Genomic DNA, 26,101 nt, shown 5'->3' on the forward strand with positions numbered 1-26,101 from the left:
TTAACTCTCCAGACATGGAAAATGAACTTGAGCAGTATGGCCTTTGATAAGTGCTGTCTATGCTGAAGTATGGGTGTGCTTTGTTCTCAGTAAGGACTAGCACTGCACTTCTGTAATACAAAAGAGACCATGACCCAGAGACAGTAACAACACATGCTAATAATATGCAAGGACTCCTGGGACCACAGGGGACTCAGCTTTTTCCATGGTGCAGGGCCCTGTGAGCCTTTTCACAGTAATATTGAGGGCATACTTGAGGTAGGAGTAAAAGCTCTTAGATATACTGGAGTTGATACCAGTACTGGATACTGATTATTTTCCTAGGGTGATATAGGTGTGGCAGCAGTACTTAAATTTGTAGTACCACAAAAAGTCAGAACATCACCTATTGGCACTTTTAATGGGTTTAAAATATTAGTGCTTATTATTTATTGAGCAGCATGGGTTTTCTCCTTCAAATTTGTGTATGGAGATACTTTGTGAAGGAGGCAAGAGGCAATCCAGACTCATTTTATTAACAGAGAGTTTGGGAAAAGGCCTGCCTCCAAATCTGTGAGCAGTAAAGAACGTGGTTTCTTGGCACTTTCATACTAGACTTCCTTGGAGAGAAAGTTTCCACCAAACAGCTTTGAAGCTGCTAGTATTTAAAGTGACATTCTTAACCTTCCAGAAATGTCAGATAAAGGCATATGCACAGAAAGGTCTGGAGGTGACAGAAAGTCAGCAGTCAGATCTGTGTAGTTAAAGAAAAATAAATATTGTATTGTCCCCAGATTTGCTGGGGACACGTAGATCTCTTGATTCTGTAGGTATGTCATTATTGGGAAAGATACCTTGTGATGCTTCCCTTTGGAGATTTGAGACATTTATGAACTTTTTAGTTGTGTGTGATAAGCCTGAGGGTTATCAGTGGTACACCACCAAATTTAAGACCTGATTGCTTTCCAGCAAAGCCTAAGAAGTACCACATATTTTGAGGTTTCATGCAAAAATTTACAGCTTTCTAGAGGAGGGAAAGATGTCTGGATGCCTGACTTGACACTGATAACTGTTAGAGTCTACCAATGTAGACAAATGATTTTGTGCTTCACTAGTATTATCAGAATGTAGTGGTCCCTAACACCTTGAGAAGCCCAGAACACTAGGCAGTCATGTAATGATGCCTCTTCAGACCCTCTGCAATGTCCAGTGACTTCAAACCTGGGACATCCTGAAAAGTTTGGGGTGGGATGTTTTTTAATAAAGCAGCTCCCATTTGTTTTCTTCTGTGATTTTTTTTTTTTTTTTGGCTTAAGTACAATTTTACAATCTACAGCAATTGCTGTCTGAAAACTCACCTACACATTCTATGCAGAAGTGCCCCATGTTGGCCATTTTGAACTCACCACGTGGTGAGTTCTCTTGCCTTTGATCCACCAGATGAAGGGTGACTATGCCGGTTCAGACTCAAGTTTTAGTTTCATAACCAAAGAGAGGCTGGAAAAAAAACTACCCATGTTTACAACAGCTGCTGAGATGCCTGAATATTAAGCCTTTTCTCATCAGCATGAAATTTATTTGTGTAAATGGAAAGAACGAAACAGTGCAATTTTAAGCTTCTTTTCTCACAAAAAAAGGTTGTGTATTTGCATTGTGCATCAATCATTCAACTCTCCTTAGCAATTTTTGCCCTTGTTGACCTATAATAACTCCTTTGTCTGAGTTGAAGCATTCCTAAAGCCGATTAAATATTTACACCAAAAATCAACATTTTGGTAAAGTCCAAAGTTAATAACTCCTTTCAGGAAAAATTATCAACACGGATTTAGCCTGTCTGGCTTGCCATTAGTCCCTCAGCAACCAGACTGGCCAGCCTGCCTGCCAGTCAGCACATCAACCCAGTTTTAAGTCAGTGACAGTATTTGATAATGTGCCTCAATGGTGAATAAGGGAACTGGAGAGAAGCAAACATACTGTGGAAGTTCTTATTAGGAAGTATTACTGATGGAGAAGGGAAGAACTAGAAACTGTGGGAATGCAGCTCAGGAAGCATGTGAACACCAACTGAGATTACTGCTAGGGGATAGAAGAGGTCAAAATGTAAAGAAAATGACTGAAATAGACAGGAAGCAAGGCTTCATTAGTTTTGTTTCTAATGAAATAACTTCCTTAATATCAAGCATACCCTTTTGACTAGGAATCAAGCATTTACAAACTACAACCAAAATATATGCAAAAATCATTCAGCAAGGATTTCACAGAAATGTAATCATCACTCAAATTACGAATAAATTTAATCTTACTGAAACATTTCAGTTTATTTTCTTGGATTTTGAATGAAAGAGAAAACCTGTCTATGCACAGGTACGCTTCCCTTGCTATGAGGTAAGAGTTACTTCCATGTGTACGATGTGTTTTTTATGTGAATGCTACATAGTAGAAGCAAACTGTGTATGTTTTACTGGGTTAAGAAAAAAAAGATAAAGCAGATTACTGGCCAAGTTTAAGACTCATCAATTTTCCTTAAAATTGGTTTTCTATTGTCTGTGAAATTCCTGATTACTCAGTTGATCACAAAAGCTGACTTTGAGGAAAAAAAGCATAAATTTGTTCTTATTTTTGTTAAAATTTCATGTTCTTTATTTTTTACAGGCCATACTACAAACTTAGGCACTCTTGTCAGCCTTAGCATAGCCCTAAAACAAGAAAAGGGGGTAAGTCACTCTATAACAGAGCAGAACTAAATTGAGAGGAGGCTGTGCAACCAACACCAGACATACTCCCACCAGGGCTGGGATTATTATCTGTACAATTTGAGGTCATCATCTTTCTTTGCATAAAAACAAACAAAAATAAACAACAACAAGCATTTAATTAAAAACAAACAATCAAAACCAAAAAACCCAAACAAAAAGCCAACAAAACAATGACAAGAAAAACCCAAACCAGAACCAAGGACAATTTTTTGCCAGGGCACAGACTCAAAAACTGGAAAAAAAAATTAAAATATTTAACAGGTTACCAGTGCAATTCTTCTGGAAGTTAGGATTCTCTAGTGGGTGCCCTGGAATGCGGCACTGAAATCTGTGCTGCCAGAACTCAGGGAACCAGGGGTTGCGCGTGTTGGTGTCCAGACGCAGCTTCAGGTAGTAGTCATCAAACGCCAGCACCTCAGGAGACTGCAGTTTGATAGTAATGCCTCCATTTGCTTCGGGTTCATAACCTTCAATGACTTCATCTCTGTCTGCCCAACCGTCACTGAAAAGAGGCAAAAATACACTTATTACACAAAGACAGAAAGCTTGTTTTGAAAAAGCGACCAGCCAAAGGCAGGCTGGCACCCTTGGAAGAAAATGTTTAATGGGGAATCTAAAGATGTAAAATTCAGGCAGAGAAAGCAGAGTGATAGCAACTTGTAATGAGCAGTCTGACTGATTTCATGCAGAGTCCTCATTAACTCATCCAGAATAATGAGGATTTATCCTTGTCCTTCTGGAAAGGTTATTTTGGCATAGCTTGTGCTGTGATGTCTCTGTGACTGAAGAGATTCTGCCTAATTTCTGCTGTTCTATAAGAGGTGGAAACTGAGAAAATTAATGCTGATGAAAAGGAAAACGAGCCAGGAACCTGGATGTTTTTCAAAATAGACCTCAGCATGCATGGATTATACAGCTGGAAGAGCAATTCAAATCAAACATGAAGTGAGAAATGCATTCTGTTGGAAGAGAATTGAGTAAGACTACTCAACCAAACTAAAAAGAAAACAACATGCTGTTCTCACACTGCATGGGATTTGTTATAACATGCTTTTTTCCCTCTCCTCCTCCTTCTTCTTTCTTTTCTTTTTGGTTTAATTAACAAACAACAGCTGTCTACTTCTCTGTTTGTTCATATGTGAGATACTTTTGAAAACCTGAAGATAAAACTCTTGACAACATTATTTCATGGAAAGTCTATCTTAACAGGTTTGAACAAAGTCCACTGGGCTTAGCATCTGAGCTTTAGTTTAGTTCTCTAGTTCTTTTTCTCCTTCTTTGGGAGTCCATGGATTTAGTGTCATTCTCCAGTTCTTATTAGGGTCCCCTAAGAACAGTGCTTTTACAGTCTAATTTAAGTGCAAATAAAAGTTGGCCATTGCTTAATCTTAAAATGCTGGGCATGTAATGAGAGAAATAGATTATTCTGGCACCTCAGGTCTAGGAATATTGCACTCAGAATCAAATCATCTGCACTGCTTCTGCGACTACCAGACAGATGAAGCACTTCCAGCAGCAAAGAGCTCAAGAGGAAAAATGCAATTGACCACTGAGATAAGTCTCAGAGTCACCCAAAAGAGGATTGCATCCTGAATTACAGACAGACTGAAACAATGTCCTTGTTAGAAGCCTCTTACACACAGCCTTGAGAAGAGTGTTGTGGTGCAGACCATTACTAGCTGAAGGCATTTATGAGACACTCAGCATACAGGTGCCTGGGAATCCACAAAGGAAAATAGACATGATTTGAAGTAGCAAGCTCTGGCACAGTCCTAGTCAAACAGCTGTAAGGTGACTATGCACTGGGCATGTGTGAGCCTCTGGTCCTCAGCCACAAGACTAAATAGCTGCATGGTTTAGTTGGCTTTCATATTAACTGCTGTATCTGTGCTCTAAGCACCTGGAAAGAAAATGGCATTTCTCCATGAAAATACAGGAAAACCCACGTGTAGTGGGTTGAACCTGAGCTGATGGACAGTCTTTTAGACTAATGACGCTTCTCACAATTTACATATTTAAACCACATGGAAAGGCAGGAATTGTCTTTCGTTTGAGCTGGTCTGCTGGAAGGTGGAGGGGCTTCTGAGCCTCCGGGCCCTGCTGGGCCGGGCTGGGCCAGGGCCCCTGCTCCCCCCCTTTCCTAACACCGCAGCACGGACCCTGGGTCACTGCGGGGGAACCGTCCCAGAGCCGCAGGCAGCTCAAACCAGCCATGGACGGCTACACAGCTAAACCCAGCCATGGACTGCCCCACAGCTAAACCCAGCCATGGACTGCCCCACAGCTAAACCCAGCCATGGACTGCCCCACAGCTAAACCAGCCATGGACTGCCACACAGCTAAACCCAGCCATGGACTGCCACACAGCTAAACCCAGCCATGGACGGCTACACAGCTAAAACCAGCCATGGACTGCCACACAGCTAAAACCAGCCATGGACTGCCCCACAGCTAAACCAGCCATGGACTGCCACACAGCTAAACCAGCCATGGACTGCCACACAGCTAAACCCAGCCATGGACGGCTACACAGCTAAACCCAGCCATGGACTGCCACACAGCTAAAACCAGCCATGGACTGCCACAGAGCTAAACCAGCCATGGACTGCTACACAGCTAAACCCAGCCATGGACTGCCACACAGCTAAACCAGCCATGGACTGCCACAGAGCTAAACCCAGCCATGGACTGCCACACAGCTAAACCAGCCATGGACGGCTACACAGCTAAACCCAGCCATGGACTGCCACACAGCTAAACCAGCCATGGACTGCCACACAGCTAAACCCAGCCATGGACTGCCACACAGCTAAACCCAGCCATGGACTGCCACACAGCTAAAACCAGCCATGGACTGCCACACAGCTAAAACCAGCCATGGACTGCCCCACAGCTAAACCAGCCATGGACTGCCACACAGCTAAACCAGCCATGGACTGCCACACAGCTAAAACCAGCCATGGACTGCACACAGCTAAAACCAGCCATGGACTGCCACACAGCTAAACCCAGCCATGGACTGCTGCACAGCTAAAACCAGCCAAGGACTGTCACACAGCTAAATCCAGCCAGCGCGGCTTCCTGGGACCGGCGGGTCCTTCTCCTCTCCTCTCTATGCAGAGCCGGCGGAGCCAACGGGAGCTGGCAGAGCCTCCTGTCTGCAGCCCGCACACCTCACACTGAACTGAAGAGGACACCATGCAGCCAGCAGCACAAAGGGAACGAGGCTTTCTCCGCCGTAAAGCCTGAACAAGGACACTCTTCAACATGGCGGCTTCAGAGTCAGAGAGGAAGACAAAGTGAGTCATGCGAGATGAAGCTGGAAATGGCGATGGGAGAAAAGAGGGCGGTGCCGCGATTGTCACGCGTAGCTTAAAAAACTTCTTGCATGCTGTGGTAAGAAACTGTAATACCACAAACTGTTTGTCTCTTTAATCCATTTGGAGTACATGGAGGGATGAAAAGTTCACGTGTGGCCTGTGGAAATTGTGAAGAGTGCCTATGCCAGGCTATACAGAAGTATTGAGAGGCTTTTTGGAGACTTGTGGTGAAAAAAAGCCTTTGTGTTCAGGCCAAAGTAACTCATCCTTAAAAAGATTAATAACCCCGTGTGATGGCCCATGTGTGTCAGCGTGAAGGAACTGTGAGATTTTAATGGAAGAGATGTTTTACACCACAGCAGATTGTTTCTTTCCGTGTGGGTCTGCTGTTGGTGGCAGTTTGGGAACTGAAGAAAACCCTTTTTTCCTTAAGAATATGAAAGACTTTTATCAAGAACTGCAACACTGACTAAAATCCCATGTTCTGTTACCCTTTGTGTGAGTTGGGTAAAAGGAGGAAAGTGCTGGAAAGGGGGAGGGGGTTTGCTTTAATTTCTTGTTGTTTCTCTTTACTTTTAATTCTATTAGTAATAAAACTCTTTCTTTGTACTGCAACTGCTTAAGGTTTCTTAATGCTTTCTCCTAATTCTTATCTCACAGAAGGAAAATAAGTAAGTAATGGATAGATATTTTGAACCAAACCACTACACCATGTACTAAATTCTTTCCACATGGCAAACAAAATGCCAACCTCTATTATGGAAGTTATTTAAGCCATGGGACATCTGGTAGTGCAGAGTGATCAACACATTCCTTTCAACCTAGTCTCAGGAACTCACAAATCTGTACAAATTTTAGATGGCACTACATGGCACCTTCAAGGCAGTATTTCCTCTCTGTTTCCCCTTTGCCAAGGCCTTGCAGTAGAACTGCCCAGAATTTCTGAGTTTACAAACTGTTGACCAATATCTTCATGCAGCATGAGATACAAGTATGTGCATGTTGTATTTCGTGTATTTCGTGTATAAAAGTGAAGAGCTGGGGGAGATGAAGGGTGTAGGTCACAGGAGGGAGACAGTGATTTTGGAAGTATCCCAAAGGGACTCTCTCTGCCAAGGTGAACCTGACAGAAGCTGCTGGTCATTTCTCCCAACAGCCAGTTACATAGTATTTTGTACCAATACAGCCCAAGTGATACCCACGTGATTCAGCCTTGGCCTGACAGCTGCACTTGAATTGTCACAGGGGTGCACAGAGTCAAAAACCTACAATTTTACAGTCCATCCCTGCTCCCTGCCCCAGCAGACTGCCTGAAATTCTGGAGAGGGAAAGAAGCCGCAGTTCAATATCTCTGCATCCCCTCACTCTTCACTTGTCCATATGCTGAGGACAAATAATAAAATGTACCATGCACCCCTGACCACTTCATGACAGACCACAGTCTAGATAATCCTGCTCTAGATAACCTTACAAAGGTAAAACCATGAAAACTAACTTTCTAAAGTAATTCAAGATGGACAAGAGAGGACAAAAAGACACAATACTTATTTTTTATTATGTGGGGGAAATGTAGGAAAGAGATCAGTCTTACAGAATGAGTAATTGAGTCCTAATTGCATAATTACCTCATAATTTGTCACAATGTTTTTGGCTTTCAAACTATAGACTCAAGCAGAAACATTAGGAAGTCAAAAAGATTAAGTAAATTGAGCCATTTTTTACAAGAACTTCTTGAAATGAGGTAGTTTCACTACTGCTTGGATTCCTACCAGCCAAAGAATAATTATTTATTTTTCCTCCCCCCTTCCCCAATATGTTTAACTTGGAAAATTGCCACATACACTCTGAAGGCAAAACAGAGCAAATCTGGAAAGACAAGAGAAAGTGTACTTTGAGTCCTCTGAGGGCAGCTCATTGAAGAATCCCCCTAAACTGGAACACAGATTTTCACCTAATGTTTGTCTCTTTCTGGCCCCAAATATTTTTTATTCTCTCTTCAACTTCCTCAAATTGTTAAATATGTCTGATAAGTTTTATCTTCAGCAAAATGGGAATAAAAAGCACTGGAATCAGAGGAAAAAAGTTCCTATGTATTGGAGCTCACATGGGAGCTTTACTTTCAGTAAAGTCAAGGAAGCAAAGAGGAGTCCTCTGGTTTCTTAGGGGATCTGTGCCATCCTGGCAGCTGCAGGCTGACTGAGCTGAAATGTGCCCTAGGGGGATGTGCAGCCCTACCACCAGCTGTGGGAGGATTACTAGAGACCTAAGATCCTGTTATAATACCTTTCTGTATTCCTTTTTGCTGTTTATGTACATGTTAAAAAAAAAGTGGCTGGAAGAATTGCACCCTTGGTGTCATATGAATAAATGGATAGTGGTCCAGAAGATGGTGGAAAAAAATGATGTTTTTTTGCTGGGCAACAGCATGATACTGATGTCCAGATGACAGTGGGAATGTCAGTGACAGAATCACAAGACCAATAGCTGAGTCAACATAAAAATGGAATTTCTTTTAAAAAGGAAGCACATACTATTCTTTTGTTGTCAGAAAAAGTACATTCCACCTACTATCCTTCTTTCATTCTTCTGAATAGCAAGCAGCACTACACATAGCACTTTTTGCTAGCCCATCTCTCTGTGTGCCTTTGATACAGATTTCAGGAGGTGGCCCAATACCCATTACCCAAACTGTCATCCCTGGTAAGTGTCCATGCGAGTGACTATCCAGCCTTGAAATGTGCTGGGTGTCTTGTGCAACTGTTGATCTGAAGCTCTGTGAGGGGGTTTAAAATGTGATGACAGAAACAGTGAGGGAGGGAAAAGCATGTGGGTGTCAAACTAGCAACCACTCTTTTTGCTCTTAGGAGAGAAAGAACAGCTTTTGTTATGGTTTTGTGGTGTTTATCACAATCAAAACGGTCAGTGATACTCTGCAAGCTGCTCTTGGTCCAAGTCCCAGTCTGGTGGCTGACATCAATGATACCAAATCCAAATTTCGATATTCACTCACAAACAAAAATCGGAGGAAAGGGAAAAAGCCCAAAGCTACCCCAGAGCATCACAAGTCCTATTTCCCATTATCACAGATGATTTTTTTTTTTCCAGTCAATTTACTGTTCTGTTAATCTGTGACAACGGACATCAATGAATTGTGGTTCAAGCGTCTTAGCCTCTCTATATTTTCTGAACCACAGTCACATATATTCTTGTGACTGAAACACTGGGAGAAATGGAATGGATTTCCAATTTCCTCTCCTCTTCCAAACATGAATAATGTCAGCTGCTTTTCACAAGGGCTGATGAGACAACCAGCAATCAGCCTTTCTATTTTCATCTCTTCAGGGCTTAACTCTTAAATGATGCAGCAGCAGCTCTGCTCTGCTTCTCAGCACAGCACTCAGAGAGTTACTGGTCCAGATGCTTTTTCCAAACAGGCAAACCCACAAAAGTAAACATGCTTATGAGGATTGCTTCCCCTGTGATTTTTGTGGGAGTTAGCACACTTTCACAGGTAAAGAAAATGAAACACATTTGTTAGTCATGGATACTGACTGGCAATTTGATCCCTGCACCCTTGAACAGTTTGATCTGACTGACCAAAGCTGTAGAGGGCAATTGATTTCGACTCCTCTGACTGGAGAGCTGCAACTCCCTTTGCACTAGCTGAGGTAATGTTTTCTTAAGAAGTTTTCATTCATGATAAGATATTTTCTTTTTCTTTGGACAAGTTATAAAATAAAAGAAATTAAGAGCAAGAAGCCCTTTTAAAATGCTAAATGAATTATTTCTGCAATAATCCTTCTGCCTACAGGAGATATTCTTGTCATTATAAAACCAAATAAATCAGTCATACTAACATGATTTCCATCTCTTTAGTTTCCAGTGTTAAACCTTCACAGAGGCTCCCTGCAGATATCCTATTCAAACAGGGTAGCAGGGAACTAGGTGACCATAATTGTCACACAAAAGGCTCAGAATCTACATTCTTTCCTTGTCTCCTTTCCACAAAACTAATGTCCATGTCAGTACACCTTCCCTGTCATGTTGATATTCATCCCTGCAGACCCCACTGCTGAATTCCTTCTTGCCACGCTCCCAAGGCTCCCAGCTGGCCTGCTGTTGTGTCAAACTTCTAATGCATTTACATATGAGGACAGCACCACTCAGAGAATTCAACATTCAGTAAAGTGCCATGACTTTTTTTTAATGTGTCAATATCTGTATTTTTAAAGACAATTATTATATAAGGATTAAATACATACATTTTTTTAAAGGCTGGACAATTTAATTGGAAGGTACTTTTTGAAAAACTGACTTTTTGTGTAGTAGTCAGACACTGATTTTTTAGAGGCTCAGACACTGCTTATGTAGGGGCATTTCAAAATGCTACAAAATCCAAAATAGTGGTAAGTGGCATTTAAATAATTTGTTATTTGATTCTGGCAAATGCCAGTGCTCTGGATTTCCAGAGCTGGTCAGACATGGAAGCCTGCAAATTTCACTTTCTCATTTTATAGAAGTTTTTTCTGACAGCACCCCACTGGAAAAGCCAGCACAGATTCTCCTGTCTGCATGCAAGAGTCATACAACTGCACTTCTTTACTGGCAGAATGGATGGAAACTCAGAGCTCAGCATAAAACAAACCCAAAAAGTACCACTGTGGCAAGTGGAATAATTTCATAGGCCAAAAAAAAAGAAAAAATCAGTGTTGCCACTTGCTATGATCACAGGTGGCAGAATCAGGCCCAGAGTTACTCATGAACAGCTCTGTAGGTGACTACTCAGCTGCCTTCTTCTGGAAGTAGATTTTAAAAAAAATTCTTTATTTCACCCGCCTGATGTGAAGAAAAAATACGATTACCTTATTGTGAAGGAGGATGGGCCTGTTCTCTGGCAATAAGGAACACTACCAAAGATATTCAGTGTCTGTGTAATACATGCCTTAAACAGAAGATGCCACATAAAGAAAATTGAGACTGTCCAACGCTCATAAGTCAGCAACTCATGAAGTGACTTTCCTCCTTAGGTGTATGCATTTTCAGTCAATCCCAGCAGTCAGCAATGTCAGCTAAAGAGTGCTGATCATTATTCCTAGTGAGTATTGTTGCAAACATGATAAACGAAGGGCCATTTTTGCACTTACTCATTTAGCTAATTCATTAGTATTACACACTTGCATCGAAGGGTGGGAGAGCTTTCCTCAGTTGCCAACAAGGAATTTTTAAAAAGGATAGTTTTTCTTTTACCTGTGTTATAAGTCCTAGCAATATTAGGAGAATAATCCCACAGCTACAGATAAGCCTGTATGTCACTGCCGGCAGGAGCAGGCTGAACGGCTGTGTACTGTCATTCTGTAGCCTGAGGCCTGCTGAGAACTGACTGACCTCCTCAAAACCAGAAGAATCAAGTTCACTAAATTTTCTCAGCTGAAAGGAAAACAAATAGGTGATAACATACAATCATAGAATGGCTTGGGTTGGAAGGGACCTTAGAAGTCATTTAGTTGCAATTCCCCTGCCATGGGGACACACTTCGCTAGACTAGGTTGCTCAAAGCCCCACCCACCCTGGCCTGGAACACTTCCAGGGATGGGGCATCCCCAGGGTCTCTGGGAAACCTGTTTCAGTGTCTCACCACTTTCACAAAAAATAATTTCTTCCTAATATCTAATCGAAACCTATCCTTTTTAAGTTTAAAACCATTTCTCCCTGTCGTATCACTGCATGCCCTTGTAAAAATTTCCTCTACATTTTCTTGTAGGCCCCCTTTAGGTACTGAAAGGTGCTGTAGCCTCTGAAGTCTTCTCCAGGTTTAATAACCCCAACTCTCTCAGCCTGTCTTCACAGGAGAGGTGCTCCATCCCTCTGATCATCTTGGTGGCCTCTTCTGAACTTGCTCCAACAGGTCCAAGCCCTTCTTATGTTGGGTACCTGGAGCTGGACTCAGTACTCCAGGTGGGGTCTCACAAAAGTGAATAGAGTTGAAAAATTGCCTCCTTCAATACAGGCCTCAGTTTAGGCCAGTAGTTTGGTTCCTACATGTATGGATGGAGGTAGGCAGGAGTTATCACCTTCCCGAGCTCCCGGTCTTTTTCAACCAGCATCACAGGGTACTGTGGGATTCCTATCTGTTTCCTTTTCCCACAAACTGTGCTGGGATCAAATGTACCCCAAATTCCAGCCTTTAGATTTCTCCAGTTTGCTCACCTCCATAGGTCAGTCTTGACTAAAATGAGCTGAAAGCATGGGAATATCAGTTCTGGACATTGGAAGCATGAGAGAAAACAACTAAAGGTCCTTCTGGGAAAGCTTTAGAAATTAAAAAGAAGACTGCTGCTCTGACGATCTCACACACACGCAAGAGAAGGTACAAGAGGAGCATTTGGTGCCAGACTGTGCAGATTTTAGACTGAGAACTCACACAGCGCTACTATGGCACTGTGGGCTGCAAACCGCCCATGGACTATAGACTGAAGAGCGTGTCAAACCTGGGGATGGTTATCTCTTGGGAGGATCAGTGTGACTGAGGAAGAGACTGGTATGATTTACCAGTTAACCCTGCTCCATTTGAGACAGCTCTGTACCATTATGGTTTCAACTCTAATGTCCTACAGGAGGTGCTACTTCCTGAGAGAAATTGACATATGATGTTTAAAAATAATTCCCAAGGCCACTTCCTGCAAGTGATTTGTCACATTTCTTGGTAAAATTTCTGTTCTTGTCAGGTTCTTCTTCATGACATTGCATACAACATCTTTCGCTTCCCATTCATGATTACTGAAAGCTCACAGTCACAGTAGCACATTAGTTATCATATTTCACACAAACAAAAAATGTTGGTAAGGGCTTGAAATTTTTATTTAGTCAATCAGGGATTTTTTTTTTTGAATGAATGACACTCTGTAAAGAACCTAAAGTTGATAGATGATAGTTCACTATGTTTCAAATTATTATCATTCACTTCTGTGTGAATGTTCAAAGTTTTTGCACTGCTCATTTAAAAATGTAGATTATAACCTTGTGGACCATGATGGATTGTATTTTGCAAATATGTATTTACAAAGGTTTTAATTATCATATGTGGTGCATATATTTGCATGCAATTTGCATAATGTAATTTATCATGCAGGCAGTATCTTGGAGAGTCTTTACTGTCAAAATTCTTGATACGTTTGGCATTTTTAAATGTAGTTCCTGCTTTTATGCAGGAAAGTTTTTACCATTCTCAAGGGTGTACAGTGCTGCATATCTTGGAAAATCAGCAACCATACACATATTCTCTAAAGCAATGACTGATTTTTTGAAAGGGATACACACATGCTTTCCCCACAAACTGACAAGTGGATTAAATCCTTGCACTGCATGTTTGAAATTCATAACACAAGGCATCATGATGAAAGCACAGTATCTTTTCCAAATGGAAGCATGTGTGTAGAGAAGAGTATCTAATTTTGAACAAACACACACAAATAGGAAACTTTAATCTTAGCATTGTGCCTCATGTAAGGTGCATCTGAGCTCCAATATAATGGAAATACAGAATCACAGAATCAGATGAACTGGAAGGGACCCACAAGGATCATCAAAGCCCAACTCCTGGCCCTGCACAGGACACCCCAAGAGTCACACTGTGTGCCTGAGAGCATTGTCCAAATGCTTCTTGAGCTCTGTCAGGCTTGGTGCTGTGACCAGTTCCCTGGGAAGCCTGTTCCAGTGCTCAACAACCCTCTGGGTGAAGAATCTTCTTCTGATATCCAGCCTAAACCTCCCCTGACACAACTTCAGTCACATGGAGTCAAATCCAAGATTTTTAACATCTTATTAATACACATAAATCTGAAAATAGAAAGGTTTAGCCTTGCATCTCTGTACCAGTTCCAGTGGATTTTTTGCATCCCCTTGCTGCTGCTTTGCTTTGAAATATGTGCAAGAAGACTTCATTGAAGAATGAGTATGGATAGTAAGGATATGGTCATTCCTGCTATGAAGAGCCCAACTGTAATCCCTTTTCAGGAAGGATAATTAGGAAGAAATATTCCTGCTAAGACTTCCAACCTGTCTGAAAGCTAGAGACTGAGGTCTTTTCTGTGTAAGCATGTAAGGGCATGAAGGGGAATAGAATCCTTCCTACCTCTGCTCTGGCCAACTACAGTCTTCGAGTCAGACCTGAAGGACTGGAAAGACAGATAATATATGGAGGGGAAACAGTATGGAAATACATGGAAAGGTATATATATGTATAAATATAGGAGAGAGATGAGGTAAACACACATTCCTCTTTGCTCCATGCCACTCCAGCAGATCTTGCTGGATGCTTGGATATGAATTTTCTGCACTTATGAAAAGATTAATTCATAGATGTCTTCCCTAACCACAAGCAGAAAAAGTGGAAGCGTAGTTCCTTTCTTCTCTCCTTGCACTGTTTGCTGAGGTCCTGCTGAGGAACAGGAAAACAGAAAAACATCTTAGAATCCCATTTCCATTTCCATACAAACTGTGCTTTCAAAAGCAGCATGAATTACAGCCTTTAGATTTCTCCAAGATATTTCCTTATTTTCACAGGATAATCCAAAATTTCCCTTTAGGGTTTATATTTTTAGGTGATTCCCTCAAGCCATCCCTTACTGTAACCATCTCATATTACACGAGTTAAGAGAAATGCACAGCATTTATAGGCCTTTTCTCAATATAAATCAAATTTCAAATATGAAGACCTAAAGAGGACATCCCACATCTTGCATTAGCTTGCCATTAGTGGTTTGCATATAGACTATTTTTCATACCCGCACAAGGTTTCTGGAATGCCTTTTCCACACTCATGCTTGAAAACTGAACCTTTACACACGTATTTGTTTAGGAACTGCTTTTTGCTTTGCTAGCCCTTTAATGAAGCTGTGTCTGCAGAGGAAGTGGCAGCTGCAGGTAAGAGTGCATTATCCATTCCATACCAATGCACACTAACATGGGCTTTGAAAATCAGATTGAATAAAATGAAGAACAAAAATGAAGTAGGATTGAACCCATGATAAAATCACAAAAAGCATTGAGATATTAATCAAAGTTATCATATATTAGAAGAATATTTCCCCAAACAACTGCTTCCACCAAAACAATTTTAAATTTGTCCTTATTTGCCGTTCTCTTTTTCACTTTCTGTGGATAATTGAACATTGAGATTACTATGAATGTTTATGAATAATATAATTTCCTCTCAAATATTTATGAGTCATTCATTTGAAATAACATATTGATATAGGAAATATCAAATTCATATTATACTAGTGAGTCTCCTAAGCATCTAAACTATTTCAGGGAGAGAATCAAGTAATACTTTAAGGCTTTCACAGAACAAATAAAATTGTTAAATTTCAGTAACCTACTAGCACAGCATTGTATTGTGTCAGTAAAGAAAAGCTCATGAACTGCTAGGAAACCAAGAAACCAATGAATAATTCGAATAACAAATTCACCTGAAAATTAGCCAATCTTTTCATGAACAATTGCTGAACATTACACAGGTGTAATACCTTGAATTTTTTTTTATAAACCACTTTGTTCAGACAATTCTGCTATACTTGACCTGAAGCAAATGCTAGAGAGCATTTAAAAATATATAAAAGTATTATTGATTTACCCTTCTGCAACTACTGATGTCTTAAAGTCATGTTTATCCCTATAGCTATACACTTATTAAATGAGAACTTTAAGTACAGTCTTATTCTTGTCTAAACCAAATTTAGTTCAACACCACCTGGCTAACATCTACACCTTAAGAGTTTCTGCTGTAGCAAACAGAACTAGAGTGGGACAGTAGCAGCCTTTTTGGCATTTAGGTCTCAGGTATCTAGTCCATATTAAAACCAAACAGGTCCTGAATATAACTGGAAATTATCAGATATCTTGCTCACTGAAATGTGGCATCTTGTTTGGATGTACTTATTTAAAGATTAGATCACGAGTTTATCATTCAGATTGTTCAAGTGTTATTCCTTGCAGGTGTCATGCTTGCATCACTGAGAAAGCTAGGATGGCAGATACTCAGTGACATACGGAAAGGTTCACACAGGCTGCTGCTAGCATGCAGAACAATGTTACAATATTGCATCCCAAAGTAACCTAATTTTGTAGCATGTGGGGCATGGAATAGCCATAGTGAGATGCATACTTAAATACTGAATTTGCACGCAGCAATACCTGCCTACCCTCCTGACTATCTAGGGATAGGAAAAAGCAGCTATTGAAGCCTTTTTCTTTTTAAAAAATTATTAATATGCAGACTTATCCAAGTGTAAACATAAGTGAGGATTTACTAAAAGAGATAGGCTTCATACTGAGTTATGCTAATCAGAAATGTATATTGAAGATTTTATGGACAGAAAGAGATAAAACTCCCTTATTGGTTATAAACATTAATAAAAACTGTGCACAGATGTACATTTAGAAAGAGTATAATGATTTGCCAAAATCTTGCTCACACTAGATGTATTCTTATAGATACTTGAAACACGCTTAAAATTGCAGGAGTAAAATAGCTCCACGTACTTTTTACATGGACAAGCCAAACTGAAATTAAGTAAATGTACATTGAGTAAACTACTGACATTTCATTAGACTAAATAAAATACCAAAATGCATCAAAGTCACAACTCAGAAGGCCTCCATTCTTCAAAATGTCTAATTTACCAAATCACCAAATTAATGCACAATATAATCAGATTAATTTCAAAATGGACAAAACAAATATTTATCCTAGCTAGTTCTGTACTGGAAATTGAGAAGGCATCTTTTTTCCTACTAAGCCCCAAGCTGTATGTGAATTGGAAGATTTCTTCCAGGCAATATCTATGAATATCTTATCTGATATCAGATATTTTCCTGATGGAAATTTGTCTTAATGATCATCTGTCCTAAAAAAATATGGAGCCTTTGCTTCTGATGTAGAAGCTATGTTTGTGCCCTTTGTTTATGCAGTCACGGAGTAATTCAAGTTGGTAGAGATCCCTGGAGATCTTAAGGCTTAGCAAGATATATGGTCCATGCAATCTCCCTTTAAGTAATTTGTCTCATTCCTGTCATTTTCTTGGGATCATTAGAGAAAGTACGAGTCATGTAACTAGGGAGACAACACATCTGCTGCTATAAATTAAGTTTTACACTTTTATTTAGGAAGGCAAAACTTCTTTTATATTTCATTAATCTATTGACCTCAGAGCAATCAAAGTGTTCCTAGGATCAAATTCTATTAATTAGTGATGATATTACAACTTACTAATGGAAAACTGAAGCAAGCTTTTTAAAAATAGAACCTGATTTTGTCTGGCTTTTAAACAAAGGCACAACTGTGAAACGCTAACTTGACTTTCCTCCTACATGGTACAGTGAGACAGAATTGTTTCTTTTTTCCTTTCATGAATCTAGCCAGAAAAGAAGAATGTGCATGGACCAACAGAAAACACATGCTGTCAATTGCTTCATGCAGTATTGGGATATGCAAAGAAAATCTGAAAGGCAATGTGCAGAAACTTGTCTTGAGTAAAAATGCTGCCTTTATGGACACGGAAAGGTGGAAGAGTGAAAGCCAAATGGAATCAACTAAAGCCTGCTGTCAGGATGCTGCATGGGCCAGCTACTCCTTGAGGGCCAGGGAGCCAGGAACTGAGGGGAAACCCTGGGCAGGGCAGGACAGGGCCTTGCCAGACAGGGCTCAGTCCAGTGTGCCCAGGCCAGGTGAGCCAGGGACACCCAAGTGCCATGGCCAAGTTCAGCCAAGGGTTTAGGTCAGTGGGCTGAGTGTCAGTAGAAGAGCTGATTGATGCCACAACAGAAGCATCCCTTCTGTTTTCAGCTTTTTGGATGATTTTTAAAATCTCTTAAATAGAGATGGGAAACGGCATGGGGCCGGCCCGGCCCCAAGTAGTATCAGCATGGGACTGGCGGCTGCGCCAGGGAAAAGCCCCAGCCTGCCGAGGGTATCGGCAGCTCTGCGTGCTGCACGGCATAGAAACGGCAGCATAGCCTCCTCCATTTGCCACACTGCATGGACCAGAAGTGAAACAAACAGCAACCAAAAGATGCCACTAGCAGACCGAGCACAAGAAAGAACGCCATAAGCTACAAAAGCAGCTACTGTGTGAGAACTCAACCAGTACCGATCTCCAAAGTCAACACCAACCAGCCGCCTCAGCATTTTAAATTTAACTGGTTTGCACTGTTTTACCATTTTTTATGTTGTATAAAAATTATGCCCTTCCCTTTTCAATTTAATAGGAAAGAGGGAGATGTGGTTATCTGTTTACCCACTGCTTTTCTGATCCCATATTGTTCCCTGCCGCTTTTCCTTGTCCCTAGCCCTGGCCACTCCCTTGGGCTCTCCCTATTGGTTCCAGTACTCCAACTCCGCGCATGTACCGTCCCTGAGCCCCTGACAAGACCCCCCTGTGCCCGGATCACAAGGCGTCTGTGCCTCTGGGGATCGCTGGGACAAGATGTAAGATTAAAGATCTTCGGAAGCCTAATGAGGGACCCTTCTCTGCCTCTTTTGTCATCACTGTGTTGTAGAGCTGATAGCTGCCGGAGCATAACTGAGGAGCCATCCAAAATGGACTACGGGAGGGCAAAATGGTCGCACTGCCCTAAGCAGCTCCGCTGAGCTCTCAGGGAAAGCTGCAGCTTGTTAAACTAAACCTAGCAGTACAACAGGAAACACTGCGTCCTTAATGTTTCTGTCCCACAAATACAACTGCTATAGTCATCACAAACATGCAACATGTGCAGCCAGAAGAGACAACGACCCTCGTGACAACAAACTGGACCACTGCCATTTCCTGAAGGTAAGAAAGAAAAGGAAATTCAAAACCATTGAGAAGGTGACAAGTACCCAGTAATGTTATTTCCTTTTACTCTATGGCTGGATTATATGCAAATCTCAAAGAAACCACTCACAAAAATCTACCTCTGTCAACAAGCTCTGAAAGCTGGGTTTTAAATCCATGTTTATATGTGAAAATCAGAGAAAAAACAGTTACTTCTGGGGAAGCATTCAAAATAAAAAATGCTTTCTTATCCATTGAAATACTAACAAAATCTACAGAATTTAAGGTAAGTCACATGCAAGAGAAAAGAAAAGAAGAGAAAAAAAGAGAAAAGAAAAGAAAAGAAAAGAAAAGAAAAGAAAAGAAAAGAAAAGAAAAGAAAAGAAAAGAAAAGAAAAGAAAAGAAAAGAAAAGAAAAGAAAAGAAAAGAAAAGAAAAGAAAAGAAAAGAAAAGAGAAAAGAAAAGAAGAAAAGAAAAGAAAAGAGAAAAGAGAAAAAAACCAAAGAGAACAACAACAACAAGAATAACAAAACCCCAAACAGAAAAATGTGGGGAGAAAAAGGAAAACAGCCTTTTCAATAAAAATAATCTTGTGGGATAAATGTAAGAACAGTAGTCTGAAATTTTGAATATCAGGACTGTTCCTCACAAAAAAGTAGAAGGGATAAAGGAAGACAAATTGTTGGAGGTGGAGAGAGCCAGATAAAGCACTCTAGATTTTCTGTATGTCCTGGGCTGAGGTTATGAAGCCGCTTTATTCCTCACCCGCCCGCTCAATGCCCAAGGCCGCTGTGCCTTTAGGATGGACCCGGGGGCGGGGCCGGAGCCAGGGCCCGAGGGGGCGGCTGAACGGTTCAGCCCAAGGGCTTCAGGCTCTGGGCAGGGCTCGGGAGGGAGCGCCGGGAGCGCTGTGCTGCTTTTGGGTTTCCTTTGTGTTCCAGCTAGCTGGGAAAAGGTTCTCTTGGCTTTTTTCTTGTTCTTTTTTCCCTTTCCTTCCTCTTGCCTCACTGCCTCCCTTCCCTCCTTGCTGGCCCGGGGAGCCCGTGGGGTGTCCCCGGCTGGTCTGAGCCCGCGTGTCTGTTCCCTCTCCAGGAATTTGTTGTATTTTGAGGGTTTTTTTCCCCCGTTCTACCCTGTTTTGTTTGTGTGTTAATAAACAGTTTGGTTTTTTCCACTCTCACTTGCTGTGACCCACTTGTCTTATTGATGGAGGAAAAGGGGAGGCCCTTTCCTCCTGAAGTTTTGTCTCCAAAACCGAGACACTGTATAATATCCTGTGAGCTGTAAGTAAAGGAAGACTGCACAGCTGGTAGTACCTTGGGAGAAACCTGGGATGTGATTAAAAGCCAAACAGGCAGACTGCTTTCAGCTGCTTCCCGCCATCTTACAAAGGACAAATGTTTGAGTTTTCCAAGTTTCCTTTAACCTTCTACTGGTGGCCACCTGTGCTTAGTCCTATACTTTCCTCTCTACTCAATTTCTGATGCATTAAAACTCCTTTCCCATCCCAGTGAGAACTAAAGCATGGGGAATTTTAATGTGCCCAGTCAAGAGGAGTGGACACAAAGGACAGTCCTATAGAAGCCTGGGCCTTGAGGGACCAACAATTCTACATGGAGCAAATTACTTATCCCTCATGAATACCATGGAGTTGACTCTGGATCCTCTAACAGTGGTCTGGTAACACCCACTTATCTGAGGGATACAAAAGGAAGTAAATGAGATTGCTCAAGATTAGTAAACATTGGTCAGTTAGAGAAATGAAGGAATATGAGGATAGTATCAAGGTCACTTCCATCATGGTGCTTTTCAGAAAGTCCATAGCAGGCAGAGGACACAACTGTTGGGAAAGAATGCAGACGTAGTAAATTCCTACAGGACAGTCAATGTCATTTGATATATAAACAGTTCATAATCTATCCAATACATATTAATCCTATTTCCAGTTGTAAGAAAGGAAAAATATTTAACCTAATGGCCCATTTGACAATATTTAGGAAACAATGCTGATGGAAAGAACAGAAAAAAAATTGATACAGGATCTTTATGAAATAATGCTATGTTTTTATTTTAAATGGAGTAAAAATATAAGTATTCACCAAATTAAACATTATTTAAAATCAAAAATTGTTTACTAATTAACTAGAGTCATATATTTTTTAAAATTTGCAGTTAACTTCCCTTTGCAGTTGTTATTGGGGGAAGAAGAAGGAGGTGGGAGAGCTGTGCAGATGTGAAACCTATGTATCATCTATGTAGCAACCACAGATAAAAGCTAAAAGGGAATTTACATGAATGGGAATTAACTCTATTTGCCAATCAATTTTCACTTTGTCATACCTGCCCTCTAAGTCTTCCTTGTTGTGATATAGGGCCATGCACTCTGTCCTGGGCAGTGACCCCCACTATGGCCAAGCAATCCTTTGCCACCCCATCCTTTCTCTTTCCCATCTGCTTGTCTGTTATCTCCCCAGTTATTCTTCCTTTCTACACTACACAGTCTTCACCCTTTCACACTGTCTAGATACTGGGACTTCATTCCTTGAAAGCCTCTAGATACTGCTCTGATTTAAGTGACACAGGAACATAAAACTTCTCAGCCACTATTTTGTTCATGAGAGGCAGTATCTGCATGCACAGCCAGCGACTGCACACTGAAAACTACATTTTAATCCCTACTGAAATACTACTAAGTAGAAGAATGCTGCATCAGTTAAAAATAATTAGCTGTGAAAGATTGGCATTGTGTTAGTGGGAACTACATAGTTTTGGCAGAGGAAGAACAGAACTATCCCTGGAAGTTTGACCCAATACAAAAAATGAAATGACTACAACAATGTTATTTATTTCCATCAGCATCAGGTTTAACTGTACTATAACACACATAAACACCGATAAGATATAAATGCACGTCTGTGTTCTGAAAAACAATTTTAAAAATTAAATACATCTGTTTATCAAAATTAGAACTCGAGCCAGGATTTGTCACAGAGATGCTTGAACTAAAATGTAAGTGGTAGAACACAGTAACACTCTTACTGTGAATTCAGTTATGACTTGCAACCTATATTTTTGCACAGAAAATAGAAGGGAAACAGAAACTATGTCTTGATGATAGAAGTAAAGTATCACTCCCAAAAAAAGACAACATTCTGTCATATTCTAGTCACGTATATATATGTTATAATTGTTATATATGGTATATATGTTTGCCATTTAATTCTGCCAGCCAAGAAAACAGGAAGGCAATAAAGAATTATGGGGGAAAATATAACAACTAATAGACAATGAAAGTAATATCTATTAGGTCAGTTTTTACTACCTTGGCAGGGATGTATTTGCGTTAGGACTCAAAAGCTGTGGACATCAATGAATTCCAGCTTAGGACTGTGTTGTCTAATATCCAAAGAAAGCAGAGGAATGACTTTGTTATGTGCTTGTCTAATCAATGTCCAGAAATAGCAAGGATTATTTTTCAGGACAGGTTTGACAGAGAAGTGTGTGATGGGAATTGGTTTAACAAGAAAACCTTTTAAAATGCTATATTCAGGAAATCCTTAGAGAAACTTATACCAGTATTCATTTGACACCCTTCTCTGTAAAAAGCTTTTTTCTCTTAAAAGAAAATAAAAATAAAACTCATGAAGCTCAATAGGGACAGATTCCATTTCCTCTTTTTTTTTTTTTTTTTTTTCATGAAATCACAAGTCTAATTAACCAGGCCTGGAGTTTTTTGGTATATTGAAACAGAAGCTCATTTAAAGCCAATGAGCCCATTCAACAATAATGGAAATAGATACTGCTGCTCCATTCTCCTCTCTGACACCACCTTTACCACATACCAACTCATCACCATAAACCAACTAACATTAGCCCACATCGGTCATTAGCTGCTTTGCAAAGAACTTTATGTTTTCTCATTTATAAAGAGAAGAAACAATACCAAGAAAAATTAGCTCTTTTTACTGCCTCAGAAAAAGAGGTGAGGAAAACTGCCTATTGTACAACAGTAGTTTCTTCTGTGCCCCAACTAAAGCACAGTACCCAAAACCAAGACACTTCATCCTCAGAAGTGTTGCAGTGTTAAAGCATTTATTGTTGACTGTTCACATCTTCTTCAAGTAGGTTGTCCTTGTGATTGTTAAATTACCAATAAACCAAATAACTGATGATCACAGGCTATAATATTGTAAGATGTGTAAAAATTAAGACATATTACAATACACAGTACTTTGAGACTTTTTAGAGCCTTCGTTGCTTACATACTTCATTTATTGAGGCTTTCTTTGAAATTGTAGGAGTTACGCAATTGCTTTATATTAAATGAAAATGAAGATTTTGTGTTGATGCATGCCTTCACTAACTAAAATTGAATAGTAATACAAAAGAATTCAAAAATGAAAAAAAAAAAATTAAAAAAAAAAGGCTGCTCTTTCCCACCCCTCCAAGGACAGAGAAGCATATTTAGTAAGCTAAGTTCACACATGACATTAGGGCTAGGAGAAACCACCGTGTTTCATTCTACAGTTTGTTCAAGTTAATTTCTCAGAAAATCTATTCACAAATACTTGAAAATATTGGAAAATATTAATGCAAGATATACCTGCTGCACAGTACTGCACTGGCAATATCAAGTCATTCAAAATCCATCTTAACTTTGCATCTTTATAGTACAAAGCTCCTTGAGTTATTAGACTGGTCCTACAGACTCATGAGAGTTTTGTAGCCCAGAAAGACAGGACACTAGCTACTCCTTAGTGAGATACTAAATCCCTAATTATTCAACACTTTAATGTCTACTCCTTTGGGGAATGCATCTGAAACAGCCATTGCTATCCTGGTATTGCAGAAAGAAAACAGCTTCCAACATCCCAAGAATGTTTGGGATAGAGTTAAAAAAAGAGTAAAGAGTAAAATTATTTCTTTTCCAAAGTTGAAAAAAACCAAAGGGTTTATTTTATCTTGATACAAAAAATCTTTGGGACCAAGAGTGCATCTGAGATCTGATATCTAAAATAAGACAGAAGAAAATAAAAGGAGATGGAAATATTACTAGTGATTGGATTTACGCTTCACACTACTGGTACTTGCTTACTGCTGCATGATGGAAAGTTTATGCTGAAAATGTACTTCTAGTTTCAAACTTCCCATCTACATAGAAGTACACCCAGAATTCTTTTCATCCCCCCCTTTTACATGTACTTTCCAGAATTTTATACATATAACAATCTTCTTCATTGTGCTTTTAGACTAATTTCTTTACATGTAAAACATAAATTTGAATCTTTCTTCTGCCTGTTTACATCCTTGGCATTATTTGCTCTTTGTTCATTTCTGTATTTGCTTTATTTCTCTTATATCAGCAGCTATATTTGCAATGTTGTTCAACACTTTTTAGATGCCTGTGTGCCTCATCTTCATTTGTCTTGAGAAAGAGTTAAGCAGCAGCTAGTTTAGTAATGTTAAACTCATTATTTCCTATCTTTATTCATGAGTTTACTTCCTTCCTGCTATTTATTTTTTCTCATTGTAATTGTATAAGCCTCTCAGATTTCTCTTAACAAACCAGCTATCTCCTTTTATATATGTTGTAATTTCTTTTCTTCACACATTGTTCTTGTCTGGCTTACTGTTATATCCTTCCACTTGGCAGAAAACAGGAATGCTCAAATAGCCAGGCTGAAAAAATCATATTCTTCTTTATGCACAGCACCTTATTGATATGCATTACTTATATAAATTTTGAAAAAGTTGTAATTTATACTGCGAGTTCCTAGAAGAAAAAGAAAAAAAGACCTATCTTTGGAATTTCAGTATATAATTTGAAGTAATGCAAATCAGAAGCAGTGCTTCTAATACTTACCTGACTTGATCTTCAGGCATACATATATTACTTACTATTTGAGGGGATGAGAATCCTGAGCATGCAACAGTCGTAGAAGCATTGCTTGCTTTCAGTAAGCAATTTTGTAAATCCATTTCAGCCTTTAGAGAACTTAACAATTTTCATATTGCTATTTCTCTGTATGGTTATATATGTTTGAATACATATTCCTATGCACCTGTACTTAATGAAAAACATCAAAAACTGGTTACCTATTTACCGTAGTAATTTCTTTCCTTACAGACCCTGTGTTTCCCAGCTGCACAGAGACCTCACCACTCAGCTCAGCTCTGCTCCTGTTAGCTTTCCCAGTACCTGTCTTGGACTTGGCAGGAAAAGTCACCATGTCTGAAGGAGTGCCAGCACGCATGCTGCCATGCCTCTCCTGTGTTCAAATGGATTTGCTCTCATATGGGAGGTGGAAAGAGGAACTACAGGACATTATTTCTGCCAGTGCATTTCCAACACATAAGCCACAGCCAAAGCTGCAGACTTTAACCCAGCTCAGTTCCCATCTCTGTCAATTCAAAATATACATTAAACTCTCACCATGAATACAGAAAGGTCTGGGTTCATAGGGGAACGGGTAGGGAAAGATGAAAAAGATCTGAACTTTTGTATCTTAGAACTTTGGCATCTTAGAACTTTGGCATACCTGGTTGAAGATGTATTGCACATGGGAACTGGGAGATACTACCTTAAACGGGGTTTGTGGATCCAGGTCTTTGCTAGAGTTAATGGCCTCAGAAGATGATTTTGAATATTTCCGCTTCAAACTTTGATCACAGAGATGAAAAGAACCCATTAGGATAGTGCTGTGCTCAGGAGGAAGCCCAGACCTTCTCACTCACAGTCCATTTCTCTTTTCTGAGAGAGACGGAAAGCAAGGTGTGGGGTTTTGTGGGGCTGTCGCCTACTTGGCCTTTTCACAGCACTTAGGCAGTGCAACTCAGAGATTAGGAGAAATTGAGAGAAGGTCAGAAGGTAGTGCAAAGGGAGACAATCTTGGGCAAAGTGATTACCCAGATAAAGTCCATTCATGTTTACCTTATCTCTAGCTAGGAGTTTGTGCCCTCGTGCATGCCTGCCTATGGACAACACAGTCCCTTTATGAACAGTACATCTGGCTGTTCTGGCTTCTGTTGTGAGGCTGGCAAGGTGTGTCAGACCAAGTAAGCAGCAGCCAGGTGTGATAGCTACCAAAATGTTATTACAGCACTAAATACAGGGCACTGGTTACACTGGCCTCCTATGACTGACCACTGGCATCTCCAGTTCTGCGGGGTTGGCTGCTAGGCAGATGTGTGTGTAGCAGGAGGCTCAATCAGTGGAACTCCAATACATTATAG

At 40.3% G+C, this 26,101-nt stretch overlaps 1 protein-coding gene across 1 annotated transcript in view; it reads right to left on the reverse strand.

Moving 5' to 3' along the window:
- Positions 1–26,101, reverse strand: part of GRM1 (glutamate metabotropic receptor 1) — a 187,842-nt gene that overhangs the window by 64,405 nt on the left and 97,336 nt on the right. Inside the window, exon 3 of the mRNA XM_069010433.1 lies at positions 3,002–3,237. Coding sequence (XP_068866534.1) covers positions 3,002–3,237 — 236 coding nt within the window. The remainder of the gene's footprint in view (positions 1–3,001; positions 3,238–26,101) is intronic.

The sequence above is a fragment of the Aphelocoma coerulescens genome, chromosome 3 (assembly GCF_041296385.1).
Source record: "Aphelocoma coerulescens isolate FSJ_1873_10779 chromosome 3, UR_Acoe_1.0, whole genome shotgun sequence".
Lineage (NCBI taxonomy): Eukaryota > Metazoa > Chordata > Aves > Passeriformes > Corvidae > Aphelocoma > Aphelocoma coerulescens.